Source organism: Passer domesticus, chromosome 8, assembly GCF_036417665.1.
Source record: "Passer domesticus isolate bPasDom1 chromosome 8, bPasDom1.hap1, whole genome shotgun sequence".
Classification (NCBI taxonomy): Eukaryota; Metazoa; Chordata; class Aves; order Passeriformes; family Passeridae; genus Passer; species Passer domesticus.
The window spans coordinates 35,677,313-35,701,098 of NC_087481.1; the positions used below are offsets into that span (position 1 = coordinate 35,677,313).

The 23,786-nt window shown below is 37.4% G+C and overlaps 1 protein-coding gene across 4 annotated transcripts in view; it reads left to right on the forward strand.

The window, feature by feature from the left end:
* The window catches only part of DLG5 (discs large MAGUK scaffold protein 5), a 96,286-nt gene that overhangs the window by 29,818 nt on the left and 42,682 nt on the right, over positions 1–23,786 (forward strand). For all 4 annotated transcript variants that reach the window (XM_064430340.1, XM_064430341.1, XM_064430342.1 and 1 more), the window contains exons 2-5: positions 5,461–5,529; positions 16,335–16,500; positions 21,659–21,802; positions 23,322–23,505. In XM_064430340.1, the coding sequence (XP_064286410.1) occupies positions 5,461–5,529; positions 16,335–16,500; positions 21,659–21,802; positions 23,322–23,505 (563 nt within the window). The remainder of the gene's footprint in view (positions 1–5,460; positions 5,530–16,334; positions 16,501–21,658; positions 21,803–23,321; positions 23,506–23,786) is intronic.

Below are 23,786 nucleotides of genomic sequence, written 5' to 3' on the forward strand. Positions count from 1 at the left end.
TAACATAAATTGTCATATTAAGTCACGATTATCACTTCAATCTGACTTTAGGTTCATTTTTACTAAATGTTTCAGAGAAAGGTGCCTCAGTCCTTTTTCATGTGTGAAGTGTTCTGTCCTTAACAGGAGTGTATTTATAATCATTTGGAATTCAAGTTTGACTTAAACAGTAAAGTGTTTTTCCAGACAGCTCTTTTAATATTAATATCAATATCTAAATATCTCATTAATATCTTGTTATAAAAAGTTTTTTTCTATTGAAAAGGAAAATAAGCTTTTTGACCCTCACCATTTCTGTAAAACTGGTCCAGACAAAGCTATTTGGGAAATAAAAAAATTTGGGTTTTTAGCTGCTTAATTATTTAAAAATCCATTTCATGTTCATTTAGTTTTCATGGTGTCCTAAAAATAGATATATAGAATAAATAACAAAGCTGTGCCTGAAAGCAGATGGGGAAGAAATAGCAAACTTTTGGTGGATGGCATCTACTTCTGTTTGACCTTTACTGCTAAGTTTGTACATTCGTTCTTGGAGTTGTTCATATCCTTCAGGGTAAATGACTGTGAAACATCAGAAATAAGTGTGACACAGATGGAAGCAAATACTCAATTGAAGGTTTTGTATGAGACGAGAATTTAGTGTCTGAATTTGACACAGCTTGCAAGCAGTGACCGTGCCGTGTGGTTTGTGACAAACCTGGCTGCGCGGGCTGCCATGGAGAGAATAGCTTCAGACACAGAGCATGGCAGATCCATGTGGTCTTGAGCTCCTTGGGCAGTTTTGGTTTTGTAAAGGCAAAGGGAACATTGAATTCTGGGTCGTTTCCAGTTGTAATCAAACAACTGCTCCCTCCAGCACGTAGGAGTCCTGCCAGTGTCAGTTTGGTTTGGTGCATGGAGATGCGGATAAAGCAATGTTTGTTGTGCTGCCCTCTCATCCAGTGCATTGGATTTCCGTCAGAAAAATCATTTGATGATGAGTTGAATCAGCTGGCAGCCACTGCACTGCAAAGGGAGGGTGGGAGGAGGAGCAGAATTCAATTAACAGTGGAAATTTGCAGCTGAGGAGCATGGAAGGTTGTTTAACTTTATCCTTAAACACAGAGAAGTAGCAAAAGAAATTTGTACAGGCAAAGGCTCCTTCCAGTCTCGGTCCTACAATAAGTTAAGTGTTTCTAGGCAGAAATCGTGCCTATTTAGGAGTCAGCCTAAATACTGCACATCTAAATGCTGTCCCTAAAGATGGATGACCTACCAAGAGCTGTACAGCCTAGATCTGAGCACTCCCCATCATGTGGGGTAAAACAGCTCATGCTCCTTGAATGAATCCCCTTGTTCTTCACGCACTGAAGCAGGTTTAGTGTATTTGTCTCTTTGCCCTGTGCTGAGGGTGTTTATCAGAGAGAGAGGAACTATTGTGACACAGTTTACTTCATATAATGAAGCTTGGAAGATGAAATAGCTTTCTTTTAGTCGAATTGTAGATAAGGGCTGGGAGGGGGGATAATTAGAGGATTGAAAGCATATGTGCAATGAGTTTGGGAAAGGTAAATCCATGTCCCTTCTTTGGCCACTCCAGTCCCCTTGGATACACTAAGCTTTAGAGCTATGAACAAAGATTGTGTATTTGTATGGAGGAGGATGAGAAGTTTCTATGTAGTACTGGCAGTTGACAGTTTAGTTCCCTTAAACTGAACACTGTATTTTTCCTCACAAGTCATTCAGAAATATCCCAGAAGGTATCATACTTGATCCTTTTTACTACTTTTTTACATAAGTTTCCAAGTGCAAGCTTATTTTGGAGACATTATTTGGAGATTAGCTGACTTGGCTTTTTTTATTTTCTCCTTTAAGAACAGGTCATGTCCAGTGTTACATGGTGTTTCACAATTCAGAAGTGAAAAAGACAGAAGAGAGAAATACTATGTTTCCATTTTGTATGACTAGTTTAATTCTACCCGTCTTCATTTGATACTGCTGATGAGGATATTGCTGGTTTAGACAGTTGCTATCTTCTCAGGATGTGTAACTCTTCTCTGGTTGTTTTTTTTTTTTCCTATTTCCTCCATCATTGTCTTTCGTAGCAAGGAAAATACATGTCACTCTTTCTGTGTGGCTGTTGTGTGAAAGATGAAGGCAAATTGGAGCACAGTTCTTTGTTGTCCCTGGAGGTGGCTTCCATACTTAAGCAACAAGTTCCTTTCCTGAATTTGCAGGTTCTTAAGTGGCCTTCCTGTAATCTGATTAATAAAGGCAGTAATAACTTAAAGAAATTTGACTTGCTCTAGTTGTTGAAAATAGAAGGAAATGAGATTCTTAAGATTCTCAAGTATATACTGTAGCAGTTTCTAAATCCCTGTGCTCTGCCAAAGCTGTTTAATACAGCCAGGAACTGATCCAAAGCTTATGTCTGGATAAGTAAAAGAGAAAGCAAGTCTGCCATGTCAAGACAGGATGGTTATGTATTTTCCCTCAGCAGATGAATGTGTATCTTTAGTAGATATGTTTAGTTTTTGGTGAGCTTGTGCTTTTTGGGGTTTTCTTGTTGATGTAGTTATTGAGTTTGGGGTTTTTTCTTATTTCTGTTTTCAAGTAGGTATAGGTTCTACTGTGTTTCTCAGAATCCCGTCATTGCAAGGTGTAGTTTTGAACTTTAGGAACCTGTCAGCAATTATTATAAATCAGTGAATTGAAATTGAATGTAGCAAGTTTTACCACTGGGGCATTTCAGTATGCAAAGTGAATACTGAAGTGAACTATTTGGAAAAGTGTGGTGAAAGGCATGTGGACTAGGTGTGAAGCACTTTGAACGTTTATCTAAGAAAGTATTTATGCTTTCTTATTGGGTTTAGTGTTCAGATCTTACTTTCTTTTGGTGCAATTTGACAAGATGGACAGTCAGAAAACATTAAGAATAGGAAATAAAGTGGAAAATTCTTTTGGGGGAAGGTGAGTTTTCAACAAATTAATTAGAATACTGTGGTTGTGCAGCTTTCAAATAAACAGGATGTTCTAGTGCATTTGGTTGTAGAAACTGACCTCTGCCTTTCTTTTCTTTTTTTTTTTAACCTGTATCTAAATTGCTGTTGTGTTGATTTTGTGCGTTTTCATTTATGCGAGGAGGCATCATAATGAATGGGGAAATGTTTCTTGCAGCATTTGCAGGTACTAATGTTATATTGCTAGTTATCAAGCAAAATATGCCAAGCACACTGCCACTTTAGCCTGGTTTTAATACAAGGATGTGTGTCAGTACAGTACCTTAAGATGAATTTTAATATTGTGACAGCTGTGTAGAGACCTCTGGTTGTTGTTTCTGATGCTTACTAATACCACTTCTAATGACAAAGGTGGCACTTGCTACAAATAATGAACTTGTACCTGTGCAATTTAAAAACAAAACAAAACCAGTCAATGTGACTAGATTGTTGTTGTTATTGCAACTGAGGAATTAGGAATGGGTCAGATGATTCCTCCCCTCTTCAGAATTTTAGGTTTTTTTGATGGCATGCCATGCATACCAGAGTTATATTTCTCCATTGATGAAGTCAGCTTCACAAAACTTTTCTGTCCATTCGAGAGAGCAGAATTTAACTTAAGTCCTGCCTCTGGCTTGTAATACAGGACAGGAATACAAAGAGGATCAGTGTCTTCAAGATACATAAAATGAAGATCAGTTAAGATGATGAGGTTTTGAGTTATATTTCTTCACTCTTAAAAGCAAAAGCAGCTAACAATTACGACAAGATTCTTTAGGTGTGGAACTCCTATGTAATCTTTTAGAGGAACTGGGCAATTTTGCCTTCAATTGCTGAGCATAATTAAGTGTCACTTCCTGGCACAAGATTTTGTTGTGACTGAGTCCCACGCAGTTTTGATACAATCTCAATACGTGTGGTCTGTCATAAAGATGTCCTCCACTGTTTAATATATTGATTTGTTTTTTTCAACTTGTGATGCTAATCAGTCTAGGTCCAGACTGCAAGAAATACTGCAAGTCATATGAGTTTAGAATATGCAAGGAGTTTAAGTATAACTAATGTGGAAATTATTTAGCTTTTAATAAGCTTTCATTAAATAGGAATACAGCTTAAATTATTATTTGAAAATGTCTGAAATAGAAGCAAATATGCAGCAGATTTTTTTCTGAAGCCAGACAGTTTGTTAGTGATGTACTCGTTGTATTTTGTTTAAAAATTTGGACAAAACAAAAAAAATTATATTCCCTACAATGAAGAGAATTATTTGTAACTGATATATTTAAAATAATTTTTCATAGAGATTTGTGAGATTAAACAGTCTACATCAAGATGCAATTATTCTTGCTTCAATTTTTTTTTAAATTGAGTTTTCTGTTGTTACTTGTGTTAGTAGAATTATTTTATCACATCTTGTCTTTGATTCCTCTAACACCACAGTAGTTAATATGTCATGCTTTTCTCTAGTACGAAGCAGAGGAGATGAACAAAACCTTATTTCATAATTATTTTCTAGCCTAGCCTTCCTTCAGTCTATTCCATGCATTTATTTCTGCTGCTTCTCAGCTTTTATTTCTTAATTTCCAAGAAACTTGAAGAAAGAAATATTGGAATATAAGAAGGGGAGACTCTAGGAAAGCAAGCTGCTGGAAGTATTGAAATGACCTTAGGGCTTGGATGTTGTGAGCACAGCTCTTGCATCCTGGCGAGTGCTGAAAATAGCCTGGATTTAATGGCTTTTGTACATAATCATTGCCTGTCTTTACTATGGTGTGTTTATCCTGTCTGTGAGAGATGGTGGAGCTGTTTAGTTAATGTTTTGAACTAGGACCTGTCCTTCTAGTTCTTCTGGTAAATAAAATCTAGCATACTTGTAAAATAGCTAAAATGAAAAGCTTCACTGTCTAGTGGTCTATTAATACGTGAGAACTTGCTTTATGGGTCCTTGCTTTTAAGACCAGATACTGAAAGTTGTAAGTGGATGTAAGCAAATTTTATTTAAAAATTTACAAATGAAATATTTAATTTAGAGTGAGGTTTGAGAAGAAGAATACGAATTAGTTACACAATGAATTAGGAGTTGGTATATGTAAAGACATGAGAAACCAAAATAGATTGCCACTGTTGTCACAAGTATCACTCCTAATCTTCTATAATAGACTTGAAACTCTGTTTTCAGTCTGTCTGAAATAACTGATTTATTTAATATTTTGCTGAACTCCTTCTTACCATATTATCATAGAAAAAATGGTTTCCTACCACAAGAAGTGCACAGTGAAGTGTTCATTTAGCAGTTATACTTTGCCTGTTAGATTTTTGTTTCAGTCATGTGTGTTCTCTCTAATTTAGTAATTTGAATAATTTTAGTCATTTTAGTTAATTTATTTGGCATCTGCAATATCAAGGAAATGAATCATAGCTTTGTTTGGAGAGAGGAAAAGGGGGAGAAGTAGTAATATTATTTTTATTTTCCTGATTCTAGGGTCTACTTACAGTGTGCTGTCCATAATGCCTTCTGACTCTGAAAGCAGCAGTTCTCTGAGCAGCATTGGTGAGTAAAGTATTAACCTAAGAACTTGATGGGTGTGTCTTTGGAAACTGAGAGAACAACTTTTTAAGGTTGCCTCTGGGAAGGGAAGAGAGATTGTGGTCATAAAATCAAAGTTGAACTATAGGATGTAACCATCCATCTTCACCAGGAACAAGTGTACTTTTGTGCAGTGCAAGCTGAGCCTTTTCATTGCTGCCTGCAGTTGCTGCATGTAAAATGTGTTACATTTGGATATATCAAATGATCTAAGTATGCTTTGTGTTACCTTGGAAAATGATGTAGAAATGGCAACATTTTGTTTACATAAGTCTGGGCTTTTGAGAATATGTTTAAGCATGTCTATGTATGTATTTATGTAGATGTGAAAATTGTGGTCAGAGTCAAAAGCAACATAGAAGTTATGAATTATGTTAGCCAAGGTCATAGCCTTATAAACCTTTGACAGTGGCTAAAAGCTGTAGCATTTTTTTCCCTGTGTTCAACTAATTGCTTCATTTTCTCTGTTTTTAAAATCATTGGGAAAGACTAAATACTCAGGAAAAAAAATGGAGGTATGAGAAACATTATTAGAGGTGTTTTGTCCACAAGATGCTCTTGGAGCAGCTCTGTTAACTGTCAATTTTCCTCATCTTTACTTTTAGAAATACCTTCAATTGTGAAATCCGTGTAGAAGTCATTTGCCCTGGATAGGGAATGCAGTCTCTTGCATATTTAAAGTTCCAGTGTTGTGTCAGACATCTGTAGAGTTCCCTGACAGCACCAGTCAAGTCAGTTGTCTTTTTAAGGATGTGGGTAGACATCTGTTGCAGTCATTGAGTTGAACTTTTAACTCCAGCAAGCAGGAACAAGATTTTAGGCCTGAATGAAGTATTTACTGAAAATACCGGAAGCTGTGACACGTTAGTTTGATTTTAATCAAGACCACACTTGTGTGCTAGTGCCTGAAGGAAGGGTAGGTTTCATTTGCTGAAAGTAAACTGGGGACTGGTAATAGAAAACAGTTCCTAAATTTTTAGGACGATCAGAAAGGCATCTTGCAAAGAAGGTTATTCTAAAATGAAATCTAGTAAGTTTGTAGGATAATTGGATGAAGTGATGGCTGAGATAGGAGAAATGCAGGTGGTACTGTCTAATTCCATGTTCTTAATTTTAAAAAGGAGTGGCACATTTAAATCATAATTTTTTTTAATTTTATGTTACTTCCCACAAACTGTTTTGTTCATATTTTAAGATCCTGAAGTTGATGCTGAATTTGGATCTGTGCATTTGACATAAGAGGCTGTCCTCAGAATTAATGTGTCTTTGGAGTTTGCAGTGATAGAAGTTTTGTGACCTGAAAATTAAGTGCCCTGCTATTAAACAAAAATGGTGATCTGCTGTTATCCATAATTTTATTTTATTCAATTTATTGAGTGTTTGGTATTTAATATTTAAGAGATTAACAGCGAGGAGAGTTCTTTGTTTGAAACTGGCATATTTATTTTACGGTGTGATTATAGACTTGTTATTAATGAGTTGGATTTTTGCTCCAACTGTTTTCTCACCCTCACGTCTTGTTCTGCAAGAGACAGTATTTTTTGTGATCCATTATCAATAGCAAAATTGCTTAATAACTGACATATACTAATAGACATCTTTGCAAGTCACTTCAAGGATTATTTTAATACTGACGGATTTATTGAATGACAAACCATCATATCTAAATCTGCCTGCATGCCAGCTCCCCTAAGGCTTCATATGACTAGTTTGAATGGAATCCTAGCAAATACTGAGGTGCTGTAGCATTTGAAGAATTTGGCATGCATCTTCCTCCCTACTCTGTCCCATCTCACTGAAATAATTTTCACAAAGGTAATTCTCTGCAGTAGAAATAGTAGGTTTAACCTATGAAATGAATGCATCAGAGAGAGAGGTAAATAGGTCATGCTCTGGAGACAGTGCAAGCTTTTGAATATGTTCAGTTTGACATCGGTAGTTATATGTGCATACACACATATATAAAGGTGTATTTTTAGTTCCTCACTCACACAGACCTTCCTCACAGCAAAGATAAGGGATCTATTTTATTATAGCTGTGTTCAAAACACTGGTTTAAAATTAATACTTTGGTTCTGTTTGTTGAACAGCTCAGAAACAGATGGGCACTTTGACTTTTGAGGGGAAATGACAAAGGTTTTGGGGCTACGAAGTACACTCACATAAATCTTCAGATAATTAAGCTTAGTACAGTCTAATTAGAAGAGGTAATACCATCTTTCATATGTAATCTTTAGACTCCTTGGTTCCTAAATGTAGCTAGAGACTCATATGTCCATGTGCTTTGTTTTTTCTTCCCAAACCTTAATTACCCTAGCCATTGTTAGAGATGGTTCTGCTGCCAGCATTTTTAATTAAATTATCTTTTTCTGAAATACTTCCAAATAAGTCAGGAAGTTGTGAAATGGAGATGCTGCTATACATTTTACAGCTATCCTTAGTTTGAGCTAATTTATGAAGCTATGGTATATAACAATGGACTTATTTTCCAGAAAAAGACTCTGATCTAAGAAGAAATCTTAAATAGAACTAATGTTGTTAGAAGATAGTTCTGAGAACATGGTGTCAATCCAATAAATAAAGAATAGTGTTAGTATTTTGAAAGGAGGAAAGATAAGACTACATCTTTTGATCACTATATAAAGCCATGATGCACTCAAGTCTTGGATGTGTTTGTAGTTCTGATTCTCTCACTAAAAGCCAAGAGTGCAACCAGCATGGAGAGCAGCAGCACAGATGAACTAACAGTTATCCAGCAGCTTCTGTATGGGGAACAAATGCATATTCTGGAGTTCTCTTAGTCTTCAGTAAGGTCAATATAAAAGCAGAGCAAGGAATGATGCAATTTCATAATGTGACTCAGAGATAAGCTTAGGGCCAGTCTATTCCGAGTACTGTTGTCATCAGAGCATTTTTTCTCTTTCCCTGTCTCTGTGGGGCTTGCAGAGCATGAGGGATGCAAGAATGAACTTCCATCCTCGTGTGCATGTGATAGCATAAGCAATTGAGTGGAAGCCAGTTCTTGTATCAGTATGTAAATAAAAATGCGGAGTGACAGCAGGTTTTTCTTGTGTGTTTTCTTTATTGTTCAGAATTAATTTAGATGGCAATATTTTTTTTTTCTCTTTTGCTTGCTTCCATTTCTTTCTGATGTGTTAATAAAATTCATGCTGTGTGTGTAAAACAGGTTGTTTTGATGGTATGGTGAGCACATACTCATGGTTTATTTCCAAAAGAGGTACAATATAAACTGCTGTGATGGTATAGTACCACCACCGTCTGTCAGCCCCAGCTTTCCTCCCTCAAAGGAACAAATCCTCATTAAATTGTCATGGTCTTTCTCTGTATATCCTTTCTTTTTGCTCTTGGTCGATGACAAAGTTTTTTGTGTGTAAATAAAAGCGTCCTTCATCTGCCCACTCCCTGTGATCAGCAAACTCTCTGAAGAGAACTATAGTCCTGTGTCTCTGATATCAGAACAATTATTTATGGAGATTTGGTGCCTGTCGCGCCAAGCACGGAACAACAGTGTCACTGAGGAATTGGATAGGGCTGTGTTACTGGTTTCTATGTGACAGTCCCTGGCAAGTCTCCACTTGACCAGTCATGATAGCAGAGAGGAGTAGAACACAGAATCAAGACCCCTTTTAAAAAATTTTTTTAAAATTTCAGTTTGTATAGTGCACTTAATAATTTGACATTTGATGCCATCATAGGATTGTGGTTTCTAGTATCAAGCCATTTTTAACCTATCCTGGTACCATAATGAAGCTTCAGAGTTTTTCTTTAGTGCTTTTCCTCCCATCCCCAATGCACAGATGTTTAGGTTTTGTTCTGGTTTGGTTTTAGGAAATGGTTTTTAATGGAACACAGCAGCTTGTGTGCAGGCAACAGGTTGACTCTGAGAGGATTCTCTGTAATAGTTTTTGTAATGAGTTTTTAACAGAAAGGCACTGCATACTCTTCCATTCTTTTCAAGTGTACTGAGTTCCTAATCAAATGAATTTTGGAGTAGAAAAGTCCTTCCATCTTTTCACATGTATAAATTTCTTCTTTCCACAGCCAGACCTCTTTGCATTGTTTTGATTATAGCTGTCAATCTTGTAGCCTCTTCATTCCACATTGCATATTAGCACCTTTCTCTTCTAACAAACTATTACTTTTCCAGCTGTTCATTTCTTTGCAAATGGTATATCATCTTTTTCTTCCCAAGTGTTTCTTCTTACTCTGTTCATATCACTGTGCTACATTTTGCTATGGGAGCTTACATAGAATTGTAGAATGGTTTGGGTTGGAGGGACATTGAAGATTATCTGGTTTGAAGCCCCATGCTATGGACGGCAATCTGTCATGAGCACCACCACTGGCTCTACAGTTTTATGCCTTTCCTTGCAGCCATCCGGTGGTCATACATCTGTCTCCACCAAGTTGTCCAACTTTAACTACAACTGGCAGTACTTCCTGCTTAACACTTGTTTAGCTTATCAGCCTGACAGGCTATTTACAGATAGTTTTTCACTAATTGCATTTCAAGTTGCTTAATCTGAGAGTCTTAATTGTTAGTCCAAAGCAAACATTCCTACCCTCCCATCAGATTCCTTCCCAACAATGTTAGTCTTTCACTCTGCATTTTCATGTTGGCCATTTTGACAAGTGTCCTTTCATGTTGTTGTGATTTCAGTTTATTGCTTCATACTTTCTACAGCTGGATGTAACAAAGTAATTGTTTTCACTATTCACAGAAACTGTTCAGTTGCAGGTGTGGCTTATGATGCTCTTTTAGTCTAAAATAAACACTCTATCCTTGTCTGAAGTAATTGTTTATTTTCCCTGTCAGCCTATAGTAGTCTCTCATTGTACTTCTTGCCTTTTTTTTTTTTTTTTTTACTGACACCAAGTTTGTATTTGCTGAAGACACCTTAACAGTTAACACCAAGGAAAAAGTGACAATATTACACTTATTGAAAGGCCATGAATGAGTAAGGAGAGGTACTAGGAACACTATCAGGATACCACATCATACTTCTTTTCTGTACAGCAGTAATTGCCTTTCATGTCCTGCCTCCTCACCCATCACTCTTTCTGTTCAGAAGTTGTTTTCCTGTGAAGTTTGGTAGCAGTGATTGGATTAAAACTCTTAATCTAGATTTATTTCCTTCATAGTAAACTACCTGTTTAGTTTGCTGGAAACAAGACTTTCAACTTGGAAATAAACACTTTGATGCACTTAAGTAAACTTCACTCTGTGGTTTTACTGTTTTGCAAATCATGTAACTGTCTCTAGGATTGATCCTTAATTTCTAGGTGATTTTTAGTGTGCTTATTAATAAACATCTCGTCTTAAGTAATAAACGTTCTGAATTGCTTTAGTGTGTTACTGCTGTGTTCTTTGGTGTCCATTTTCAGGCAGCTGCAGTCTGATATTAGTTATGCACAGGGTTCTCTCAACTTCTTTCTCATCAAAGGTATTTGAGTGTACTCCATGGACATCATGCCCTGTTTTCAAAACAAACAAAAACAAAAAAAAAATTGTCTTTGCTCATTTATACTGATGCAGTCTTGAAGAAGGGACAGTGGGGATTTTGTGGTGAGAGAACAACTATTAATAGAGCTGATCACTTCATGGTTTTTTGCTTGTTATAGGATCTTCTTAACATTTGGCAGCTCTATATGGTAGTTTTTGAAGATTTGGTTGGCCTCCATGATGTGAATGGAAGTAGTGCATGTGAATGCTCATCCCCTGCACTCTAGACAGCACCTCTGGAGCATGGTGTCTTTCACTGCTCCTTGAGACCCTTTATCAGTCTGTACATTTAGGAAATCCTTTTGGTGACAGTGGTTTTCTTTTGGAGCTGTGAAGTTGATGTGGTGAGTCAGTGCTCACAATTCCTACAGGAGATGATGTAAAGGATGGAGTGCTGGAGGAGTCTCATCCCTTTGGTTGGTGTGCAGCTGCTGGCCATTGTCACTGTCCCCTTTGGGTTCAGTGTGGACCCTTCAGTGTGGGTTATATTTTCAGTACACACTTTTAAGCCTGACAGAGGTGGGATTTGAGCCAGGGAACTGCTGTAAATTCAAACCCAGAAACTTCAGCTGTATATGCCTTGGTCACAGTAACAGATTTTACTCCAAGTTGTATTTCAGCTCAGCAAAATTCTGTAAGGACTTCTCAAACTGATGTGTCTGCCTTTCCCCCACTGCCCCCCATCTCCTCTGCTGTTTTTATTAGTTTGTAGGTTTTTTTTTCATGCTGACCTTTCTAGAACCACTGTTCAGTTCTTTCTATAGTCTTAAATTTATTGAAGCTGAAAGTTTGTTTTAGATGCTGCTGGCTTTGTTTAGGTTTTTGCATTCTGAATTAAAACAATATACTGAAATGCTACCCATCCTTTTGTCGTTGCATGTTACATGATTGTCACTGCTTTCATAATCTGTTAGGTTTTCTGTCCATGAGATGAAACTATTTCTACAGTTCATTATTCTACCTTTCATTTTGCTTTCCTCTCTGTACTGCTGCTTGTTTTTTCTGAAGTTTTATTTCACCTGCATGCATTTCTGTTCTGTGCTCTCTGCTGTTCCATGATCACTTCAAAAGGTACATCTGAAGAAATGTGTCTAAATGATAACTAGAATGTAATTTAGATTGTAACCCTCTTCTAGTGCTCATAAATTAGTGAAAGAAAGTAAATATTTTAGAATGCAGTTTTCCTGCATCAGGCATAAGTCTTTACTCTTGACATCTTCCCTAGCTTTGGGGAGAAACTCCATTGATCATGTCTTGCAATACATCTTGCAAGTATTTTTTAGCGTTTTCTGTCATGATTTATGAGACCATGAAGAAATAATGTCCTGACTATCACTTGTCATTTTCTTTTTTATGAAAGAAAACAATGGAAAAGACTTGACTGTACAATGAGTAGTCTCCTGTTGGTTTTCATGCAGGAAGGAGCACAAATTTATGAAGAAAAAACATTGTAAAATTAAGGTATTCTGTTAGCGTGTGACAAATTACTTGAATTTGTCATATAAGTTTATTTCTCAAAGACCAAGTTTATTATAACTCAAAGTATGTTAATGATATTTCTTAAAATTGGCTGTTTATGCATTTGTACCCATTTTCTTATCTCAACATACTCATTTGCCATTATGGTACACTTTTGTCAGGTTAAGTTTTTCAGCCCTGTTTCTGTTAAAATGTTCTGTTATTCTTCCAAAAATATGCTACCCATTCCCCACATATGAAGTTAACTTCTTAAGCAGTAGTTTCTGTGTGGATATATTATCTCTTCAGTCATTGTTGATTAGAGTAATCATCAAGAGTTATATTCAGTATGTGCTACAATAATGGATCTTTGTGGTTTCTGTGGAGTCCAGCATTTGGGCTATAATAGGGAAGATACAATTGCTCCAGCTTCTGTTTTTAAGGCTTTTCTTTTATACAACCTGTGATGGAAATCCTGCAAAATCTCACTTTGGATGAAGTCGGTGCACGCTCAGGACTTAGCGACTGTGTGGCGTTGTGGGTGTTCTCCCCACACCACACACCCCTGCTGTGGGCTGCTCCAGGACTCGGTGAGTGCTGCTCACCTGGAGACTGGCCAGGCAGCTGAGTCCTCAGGACCCAAGTGCAGCTCATGTCAGGAGTGAGTTGTGAGGCTCATCGAAACAGATGAATGGGTTACACTTGGCAGGACATGCAGCAAATGCCTTCTCAGAAATCCAGGCTGTGTGAGAAAGGAGGTGAGTTACTGAAAGGTGGCATAATTTGGATAATGGAGATTTAGCCTTCAGGCTTGTGCATTTTAAGATCCATGTGACTGGTTGAAGTACAAAAAGGAAGTACTTTTGTGTAAAATATGTAGTCAGGTAGAAAAAGAATATGAAGCTGGAAGCATAGGTCACTTTCCTGCTGCTGCATCAAGATGTCACATGCAATAAAAGGATTTTAACATCCAGCTCTAAAAGCTCCTTTAAAAGAAACTAAGACTGGAATTTTTCTGGTGAAAAATGATTTTATTGAATGTGCGTGCTTATTTTTTAAGCATTCAGAAATCTGATTTAAGCTTTATAAGAACTTTTGTACAACTATTGAAAATGGAAGCCTGTTAGGAAATGAAGCAGAGGTAAATTTTGAGTCTTCTTCGAAGCATAGGAGTGGGAAGAACTGCATTATATTGATCTGTGTTTCTACAGCGCTTAAGAGGTGTACATCTTGTGGCTGATATTTTGTGTCAAAAGTATCATTGCATTAGAGATGAAAGGATCTGTTGATGTACTTGTAAAAATTGACAAGTTAATGAAAAATAACCCTTTTTGGTACTAAGACAAATGGTTTCACAATTGTGAAAAAAGCTTCTTTCCTAAGGCTAATTAGCCTGTCTTTATTTAAAGCAGACTTTTCTTTCTTGGCACAGTTTTGGGACTGTGCACAAATGTTCTTGCCTGAAGAAGATTGTCACTTGAATGCTGTTAAAACTGTCAGAGGGGGCTGAAGAGCAGAGGTAGATCTCTGGCCAGTTTTTATTGTGCTTAAAGATCCCCAGGGCAGCCATTGGGTGTCTGTCTGGGTCTTGTGTAGCAGACATTGTCCGTGGGAATGCTGCTGGGTTTGCAGTGATGGACATTGTTCCTCCAGTGCCCTTTCCTCCCTGGAAAGCACAGCAGCCTTCCTGATTCATTCTCTCCTTCCTCTTGACCTCTTGCATCCTGTTCATCTGTTTTGCTTGCAAACAGCCCCAGGATGACATAAGCTTTTGAACCTCACTGGAAGGATGAGAAGGGGATTTTTCCATGTTACACATCCTCTGATGTGTCAGCTCAAGTGAGATGATGTGCAGGTTGCTGCTGAATTTATCAAAGACCATGCAACTTTTCAGTACCTGAATTTGATTTGTCTGCCTTTATATTTAGTTTATGAAATTTCTTTTTCATTGATGTGTCTAGACTCTTTCAAATGAATACATGTTCTGACTTTGTGTATCTACTTAGTTATTTCCTTCTTTTATTGTCTGTATCCCCTGTATCATGTGTATTATTACTGGTATCTTGACATAAAAGCATGTAGAATATTTCTCATCTAAAAGAAAGGATCACTCCATTATAGAAGTGTGAAATCAGTCCTCATGGATGCAGGGGCTTTATCTGGATGCAGGAGTGAAACAAAGTAGTAAGAAAAGCAGCCTGCATTGAGAATTCTTCAGAGTGTTATGAGTTTGTCTTTTCCAGAATACATGTTCTTTCTGCTATTTTTTATTTCTTCAGCTTGCTATTAGAGCATTTGCATACATTATTAGGCAATAGTTAGATTAAAAAGAACAGTCTGTGCTCATAAATTCATTACAGTAGCAGCTGGAAGGTATAAAAGCAGGGATCCTCTTATTGTAGATTCTGTACATAGGATAGTCCTGATGCTGCAGTTATTTTGGTGTGGGAACTTCAAAGCACAGGTAGTTTTGCTGAAAATTTGGAGGGGATTTTTACATTCTGCAATACCTTCATGAACTGGGTTTAGGGATAAAAAAACAGTCCTTGTAATTCATTAGCATTTGATCCAGTGAAATAATTATGAGTTTCTTTCTTTGAAAAGACAATGAGTGGAGAGCATTGTTTTTCTATTTTGTTGTTGCTTAATTAACTTTAAAAAAGTCCTAATAAAAGTACATCCTAACAAGTTAATACATATGTCAGCAACCTGTTTCAGTTGTATAATTTTACAAAGCATTTCTAAAATTTCTCTTTCAGGTAGAAAATTACCGCGTGAATATGTTTAAGCCTTTAACTTTCACATCTGTGACCTGTATCTTTGAGTCTGCTCTCATGTGTCTGAGAGGCACGTGAGCAAAACTACGTTAGCAGCTTAATTTTAAATGAAGAGAACTAAAATTAGAGTTGAATTACTTGTCGGCAGTTGTTAGGAAGTGATATACCAGACTCTCTTCTCTTGGGAAGGAGACAGCCTTGTGCTCTCACAGTTGTCTGAGAAGACAGTAGACATCATTGTTCAGCTCTGATATTAGGAAAGCTGAGAATTAAAAAGTCCCACAAAGCACTTTAAAGTATGACTGCCCCTTAGAGGAAATTTGATGTGTAGTGCAGTTGCAGTGATTGTTATGTGCTTGTGTTAGCCCGTGTTGTTAAAAATGAAGCCCAGTTTTCATGATTCGTTTTAAGTGAAATCCTTGACTTCACGTACAAGACTGAGAAATTGTGAACTATGAAAGCATAGAATTTCATTAAAAGTAAATGTTTTCTGTAGAAATACCATTCTGGCAGAATGGTATTTCTGTGCTGCTATAAAGAGAAGAGCCCCTGTGTTGTAGCAGTTTCTTTGCTATCTCTGGAATAAGTTGATATGGGTGCATTTTACTGGTTGGTTTTTTTTTTTTTTGAAAGGCGCGGGCGGTTAAGCATGGGCATTGTTCTTCATTTCAAATAACTTGACTTCTATCAGTATGTGAGTTTCTGAGGGCTTTGCAATTTTTACTGCTAACTTGCCTTGCCTTTCAAGCTGCTTGTAAGTTCCTGAATAAGCAAGGAACCCACCCATGCAAACTGAACTTGCAACACAGGGCTTTTCTACTAGCATGGGATCTGACTGGAGTTATTATTCTTTCAACTCACTGATGAAAACTTATATGAATTGCTTCATTTTTGAACAGGATTCTGCAAACAGAAATACAGGATTTTTTAACATCAGTGTTCACTTCCTTGGTGAAGTTGTATTGTTCTTTAGAGGCATTTGCTCACTGCCAAGTATTTCTCTTCATCAGGTACGACTGGTAAAGCATCATCTCCACCACCTGTGGTAGACACGAGACAAATGAGTGAGAAGCTGGAGACTATTTTATATCAGCTCCGTCAGGTGACTCGAGAGAGGGATGAGCTGCGCAAGCAACTTGCACTTTCATCTCCTGGGTCAACCTTCGATGACTGCAGGTAAACAGGAAGGAAATGTAGCATTTTCATTTAGTCTTTAGTAGTGTTTTCAAGTGCCTTGACACCTGCTTGCCTGGAAAGCATTAAGGAGCTCGCAGTGTGTACATGTTGCCTATAACCTACTTGCAGCCTTGTGTGATGGCTACATCCATGTTTCAGAGCTTCCTGTTTAGTGCCTATCCCACTTGGTCCAGCAATTTTTCTGTGGGACTGAAGGGAGAAGGTTTCATCTCTATGTTGAGAAAAGAAAGCAAAGAATTTGCTTAGGCTTCCTGGGCTTTGTTGTAGGAAGAGAAGGGAGGACAGTGGATGAAGTATTTGGTGTTTTGAAAACAAGAGAGAAGAAAGGGAAATAGCTCAGAATACTTGGCTGGAGAACAGAAATGAGGAAAGGAAAAAAATCTCAGCTATTCCTATGCTTCTGCAAAGAGAGAGTTTTGGATTTCTGCTGAGTGGAGTAAGTGTTTTTTTATAAGATCAGCTTTCTGGTATACATACATTGGGGAACTTGTAGCAGAAATATGTTGAGAATAAAGAATTCTCCTCCAATGAACATGCTTTTTAAGTCATTTAACAGCCAGCAGACTTCTCAAGCTCATTCTAGTTTGGGGGCTGACATGTTATGAGGAAGACAGTAGTCCAAGTATAAGTTAGGCAATAGAATTAGTTCATTTTGAAGGGTTGAAGATCTGCTGATATTCAAATGTGTCTGGATACACTGAGCACTTTTTGCCTCTACATGTATAGAACCTTGGAAAATTGTATGTCGCTGAATCTGAAATAAGAGCAAAGAACAGTTTTTCTGGGAGGTGTTGCCATCATGTGTACCTTTTCTGAACTTTAATGTTATTGTTGTTTGTTACTTAATCATCTGTGTCTGTATGAGGTCAGGTGGTTAAGGAAATTTTTTGTCTGTGTGAGAAGGTTAAGATTTGAACCAGTGAACTGGCATTGAGAGAATCTGGAGGTTTTATAAATTCAGTAGCTTCTCATCTTAATGCCCCCTTCTTCCCTCCTTGAGTTCTGAGGGCTCCTTTAAGAGCATCAGGTTCTCTGTAACCATTTCAAAGCATTGTGGGGATGGGAAAGGAAAAGATTGTCAAATTTCAACATCTTCTGCTCAGCTTCCAGTTAGTTAAATAGAAGGATTTTTCCTTTGAAGTTATTAGAGCTTAGGCATAGAGGATTTCATAGTTTGCAATAATCTTCTGCATAATCCTGGATGCTATTAATAAAGTTCTGATGAGCAGTCCTTTAGCCTGCCCTAGTTTTTTCTTTCTCAAATCAATCCTTTGCTTTCAGTGTAGGATTTGTATGTTGTATAAAACATGAATGTTGACAGCTTCCAGAACAACCCATCAAAGTAAACCTTGTGTTTGGGCAGTCCCTGGACAGTAGGTATTAGATGGAGAATGCTGGCTTCCAAACAATCAAATATTTGAAGAGTGTGAAATGAATGAAGATTATTATTGACGTTCTCTTCCTTCAGTGTAAAAGCAGCTACTGCTCCCATCTGCATACATGTGTTTTGAAATCTTGCTGGTATTTGTTTTACTTCTTGAATTCTTTCCTCCTGTAAAACTAATCTTCATCCCTCTAGGAGTCAAAGCCCCAGACTTGGTAAACCGTTAATACTAAAGTGTGAAAGCTGAGAGATGATGATGTGGGTGGCGACTTTCACTACCCTGGCTTTATTTTCCTGGCTGTGTGTGCTGCTGTAACTATGGCTGTACCAAACACAGGTGGTGCAGAGGCAGACCTTGGCACGTCACCTTGGATGCTTCACAATACCTCACAGCACATTTGCAGTCTGGACTGTGCTGGATGAGGAGGTTGCAAAACAGAGAGCTGTTTTCCAAAGCAAATGTTGACTAAGTCTAGAGCAGTGGCAGAGGAGGCACAGCAGTGGATTGTGATGTGCTGAATCAGATCAGCATGTGCCATCCTGCTGGACAGGAGTAGGATTGCTCATGCTGTGCCTGTGGATTGACAGTGACTGTATGTGTGCTGCAGATTAGGTGAAGATTTGACCAAGTAATTTAGCATGCTCAAGTTGCACTTTATAGACTTAAACCTGCTTTTATTACTCGTGCAATAGTAACAGTAGAAGAGATCCACAACACAAATAAACTCCCTGAAAATTGTCTTTCATAAGAGACTGTTTTGTGTGTAATCTATAATTGTTGCAATTACAATAGAAGGTGTTAGGTAGGATTGCCCACAAAATTGGACCTGTGGTTGGAATTAGCTTTTATGTGAGCATCAGGTATATGTAAATGTCAGTCTTGTTGTGACCTTATTTTATGGCCAGGGTAATTCCACTATAGCATGAAGGATTTTTGAAGTTCTTGTACAAATATCAGTAAAAACAGTTGGGCCTTTGACACTATCATTTTAAATTTTGTTAATGTTTGAACAAGTGCTTCCGAAGTTATACTTTACAAAGCAATACGTCTCCTTTATTGAAATAGTAACTTTTAGTATTTTCTGGGGCATTTTGTCATAAAATTCTGGTGTTCTTGCTTAAACAACAGTCAGCCACTACATGCAGTGGAATGGACTGTTGTCTTGTAACAGTTTTGATTTTTGACTTTTGACCAATATTCCTTCTTCGTTTCTGTTTTCCTTGCTGAAACATAAAGCCTTGGAGCAGCAGTGTGGAACATATGGCCGCAGATATCCATGTGGTTTTTATTTCATGTATATGAGGTAGAATGCAGAATGTTGTTGGTGGCACTGCTGGTCCTTCCTCCCTGTGTAGGTTGGCTAACTTGTGTAGTTACCTACATGGTCTCCATATGTTTATAGGTGGTTAGTTGGGTTTTTTAATCTTGGTTTGGGTGTTGGTTGATTGATTTTAGTTGTGGGTGGTTGGTTGGTTGGTTGGGTTTTTTTAAAATAATGTCAGTGTTACTTCAGCAACATATGAAACACACGATGGATTTTATACTTCTAGAAAAAGTTTCACCATAGCTTTCAGACTGGCCTAATAGTTTCATACGAACATCTGTTAATAGGGTCTCAGTAAGCTTAATGTCACAGCTGAGAGTTAAACTGTACTCCAATTAATCCTGTCATTTAAGACTGTGGTGGACAGATGGTATCTACTTTCAGTAATTTTGCCTGAGGTCTAATTTAAATCAATAACTTGGGTTTTAGTGATTGATGTCAAGTGTGTAAACATTTCAAATCAAGTTTAACTTGTGCTAACTACATTTTTGCTTTAAAAGAATAACCCTTCACTAGTTGCAGTGATATCTGTAATGCTGTGTGAGTAACATACTGCTTTTGATACCCCTCAAGAATGAATTTAAAAATACCATAAAAGACACCCCTGTAGACAAGACTTGACATTTGACATTTGGTTGCTTTATGTGATTTTGGATTTTGATTGTTGGTAGAGTTTATTAATCGAGGAAGGAGTTTTTGTTTTTCCCCAGAAGCACCTCTCTAGAGAAAGGAGAAAAGGAGGAAGTACATTTGAAGGCCTCACTATTCAGCAACCCATGTACAACTGAGTTGCCAAAAAGTACCTTATATCATACACACACCCACAGAAAATCTGTGAACCAGATGTGACTGGCATTTCTTTTTTTAAGTTTTGGTATTTTATTATTATTATTTTTCTAACAACTGTTACCACTTCAGTAGTGCAAAACCATTTTCAGTTTGATTCATTTGCCAGCTGCATTTCAGTTCCAGAATCCATGTTGCTGTTTTTTGCATGAGGCAAAGAAAATTATGATGGCTTTTCAGGTTGTGCTTATAGAGAAGCCATTTGGAAAAGGTTTGAGGGAAGAAGGGTGATCTGTGCAGCAATGGAGCAAATCTGATACGAGAACAAGCAGAGTTGAATTAGAAAGTATTAGTTTTCTTTTGGAGGCATTAGTTTCCTCTCTTGATAGTTTGCTTGTTTTTTTTCTTCATTGCCTGTGGGGTTATAAGAGACTCAGGAGATGATACAGGGACAGATGTCTGAAGCTTCATTTTGAAACTGGAAAATTCAATGGTGCAAAAAATCCTGTGACTGTACAGAGGAGGAACAATTAAATTCAGAAATTCAGAGTCTCTTAGAAGCTTAGTACTACAAAGCAAGAAGATATAATCCTGCTAATTTACTTTCTAGCATGATATACAAATCTAATTAATTCTAATCTACCAAAAAAGGTATAATGTGCAAGTACCGTACATTCTAGACATAATCTATGCTGTCAATTGCTTGACCATATATCTTATTTTAGAAAATTGCTCTTCCAATCATCCAAAAGAAATTTGAGTAAAAAAATTTATTTTGATGCGTTTTGGCTTTTATTTTATTCTGTTTACTGAAAAAATTCTTGTTGGCGATTATGTTGTGTTGGAGATTAATTAAAACCCAAATTTTGTTCAAATAATTATCTTATAGAAGTAGAGGTAGACTCTGACATGTTTTTCCATTATTTATAGTAGCTTAAATTAATACGATAGCACACAAACAGGTCTGTAGTTCAGCACAATGACTTGGTCAAACAGGTCAAACTCTGCCAGTACAGATGTGTGTGTTTGATATTCCATTGGAAGTCTTTCTCTTCCAGTGGAATATTCCTTTATCTTCCAATGGAGTATTCCAACTTTAGAAGGAAGTCTAACTGTCCTTCCTAGGGAGTTAAAGGCAAGGTCCTCTTGATGCTGCCTTTGAGAAGCCTTGTTAAGCCCAGGTCTCCATTCACACCCAGTGACTTGGGCAGCTTCTTCCAGCCCTGCCCTCCCTGCAGGTCTGGGCTTTGGCACTGCCAGCTGAATGTGGTGGCCCAGGAAAGCCAAGTGTGCTGTGATGGACTTGTTCTTTTATCAATGGAAGTTCTGTTCTGTGCTAGTGTTGTTGCTCAGAAGAGAGGGACATGCAGGTTCAGTATATTTTGGCCATGTCAGTGATAATTAGACAGAATCATTCCATTATGAGATGTATATACATCACAATATAAAATTAATATAAATTCAAGTCAGTGACTTTTTGTTAGTGGCTGCATCTTAAAGGGAACTGGTCAGTATTTAATGCATATTATAACCTAAGTATCAACAGTTGTGTGATAGCATTTTTGAATTGGATAATAATTTCCCAGGCTTTCCGTTCACTTTAGTACCTGATGTTTGACCCCATATTCTTTTCCTATGCTAGGCCTAGTCCAAAACCAAATCATGATTATGAAAGACTGAAGATTCAGTGTATGAAGGCTATGTCAGACCTACAGTCTCTGCAGAACCAGCACACCAAGACATTGAAAAGGTGTGAAGAAGCAGCAAAAGAGGCAGATTTTTATCAGTAAGTATTAGTAAAGCTGTGCAAGGTAAGAGTTTACCACTCTGTGCTCTATCAAATAGCATTAGAACGTGGTAATCAATTAATTTTTGTAATGCTGTTTTTCCACTTCAATTTCAAGATGGATAAAATCCATCAGATAAACCATTTCTGGCCCATTTGAAATGATTATGTATGGACTGCCTGTTTTACTTCTAGACGTTTGAGAAAGAAATCCCCAATGTGTTCATAGGCTCAGAAAAGAAAGCCTGATTACTGATTTGAAGTTGCAGTCTAACAGTTTTACTGTCAGGCTAGAGAGCAGAATATAATCCAAGAGAGTGGGATTTCTTACTCTCTTTTAATAGATTGAAATAGCTGTTGTAATGATCTAAATTATAACAGGTTTAATTCAGCTGTTATTTTCTCCTGCAGCAGTTGCTAAAACCCTGTGTTCTTTTTAAAAGAAAGTTCGCTTTCTAAAGACTTTACCATTTGCACTGAAATCTGAATGACAGCATTGTAGTAATCTGCATGTAAAGATTACATATGCTTAATTGTGGGGATATAATTTGTGAAAATGCATTTTGTTTTTTAACAGGTTGTTCTAATTTTAGTGAAAATTTTTTAATGCTTTGGTCACTCTGTGCAGGAACGTTGGTATTTAACCTGATAAGGAAGAAATGCAACATATCTTAGAACACAAATTTTTATATATAAATACATATTTGCATATTTATATATAAATACATATTCACTAGCAAGTATGAGAGTTTAAGTAGAACCATTCTGTTTCAATGATAGAAATCCTTGTCAGTATCTAAAACTTAATTTTTGATCTGTAGCAGTAAAATACATTCAGTTGACTTATCTGCTCTTTTTCAGCATTGGTTTAGTATAATTTTAGGCTTGTAGCTTGAATTTTAATCTGAATAATAGCCTTCTCATGTACCTCTCAGTTGTTTAAGTGAGAGTGTATTTCTTCCATAATTATAGCTGGCATAATGAACTTTGGAGGAAATTTTTATCTTGAGTGTAGTTGAAACATACATAGTGTGGTTTTCTTGGTTGTGGAGTTTTTTTTATAGTTTGATAGGTTTTTTGTTTTTAAAACAGTAGCACACAAGGAGATATTTGTCATTTTCCTGTGTGTTTTGTTTAGCTTCTGCTCAGATGAGGAGCTCAAGACAAAGTGGAAATGATCGGTGGGATAATGGCTATTATCTCAGGAATCATAATATTATGCTATTTGTGTTTGTCTGCCTGCTTTTAATGGCTGTGAAGTGACATTGACAGGTGGCATAAATTCATCATCTCTTCTGATGAGGTTTAAGGGTGCTGTGTATGTCTGTGTATTTTCACACTTAAGCCCCTGTTTGTTTCAGGTTTTGTTTTTTTTCCTGGTGCTTGGAATACACTGATATGCAGACTTGAGTTAGTTTGACCTGCTTTCTTGGTAGGAAACTCATGCTTGAAATGAATTACTCCAGGACTTTGTCCTTCCAAGTTTGCCTCTAAGAGCGTTTTTTGTGTGCCGTGGCAGCACGTTGCACAGTCGGCTGCTGAGCGACCAGTCCCAGCTGAAGGAGGACATGGATACCCTGAAGAGGAAGAACACACAGCTGGTGAGGGAGCACAACCACCTGCAGCAGTCCTGTGAGGAGATGAAGAGGCTCCACGATGAGGATCAGAAGGAGATAACAGACCTGCGCAGCCAGCAGCAGCAGGTGAGCCACGGCCTGGAGTGTGTGTGCTGGAAGAGATCGTGGCTGCTTCCCTTTCATAGAGAAATGGGAATGTGCAGCGTTGGTGCCTTGAGTGTCTCGCTGGGTCCCAAATAGCCTCCTTGCCTTGTACAGTATTAGGGGAGACAATGACATCTTGATTACTAATTGATTTTCTTTGTCTAGTTGGAAAAAAAAGGAAAAGAATAAGTAGTATTTAAATGCAGAGATGAAAAAGTGTACATGAAGATGGTATTTGTACAATATATTTTTTAAATGGGTAG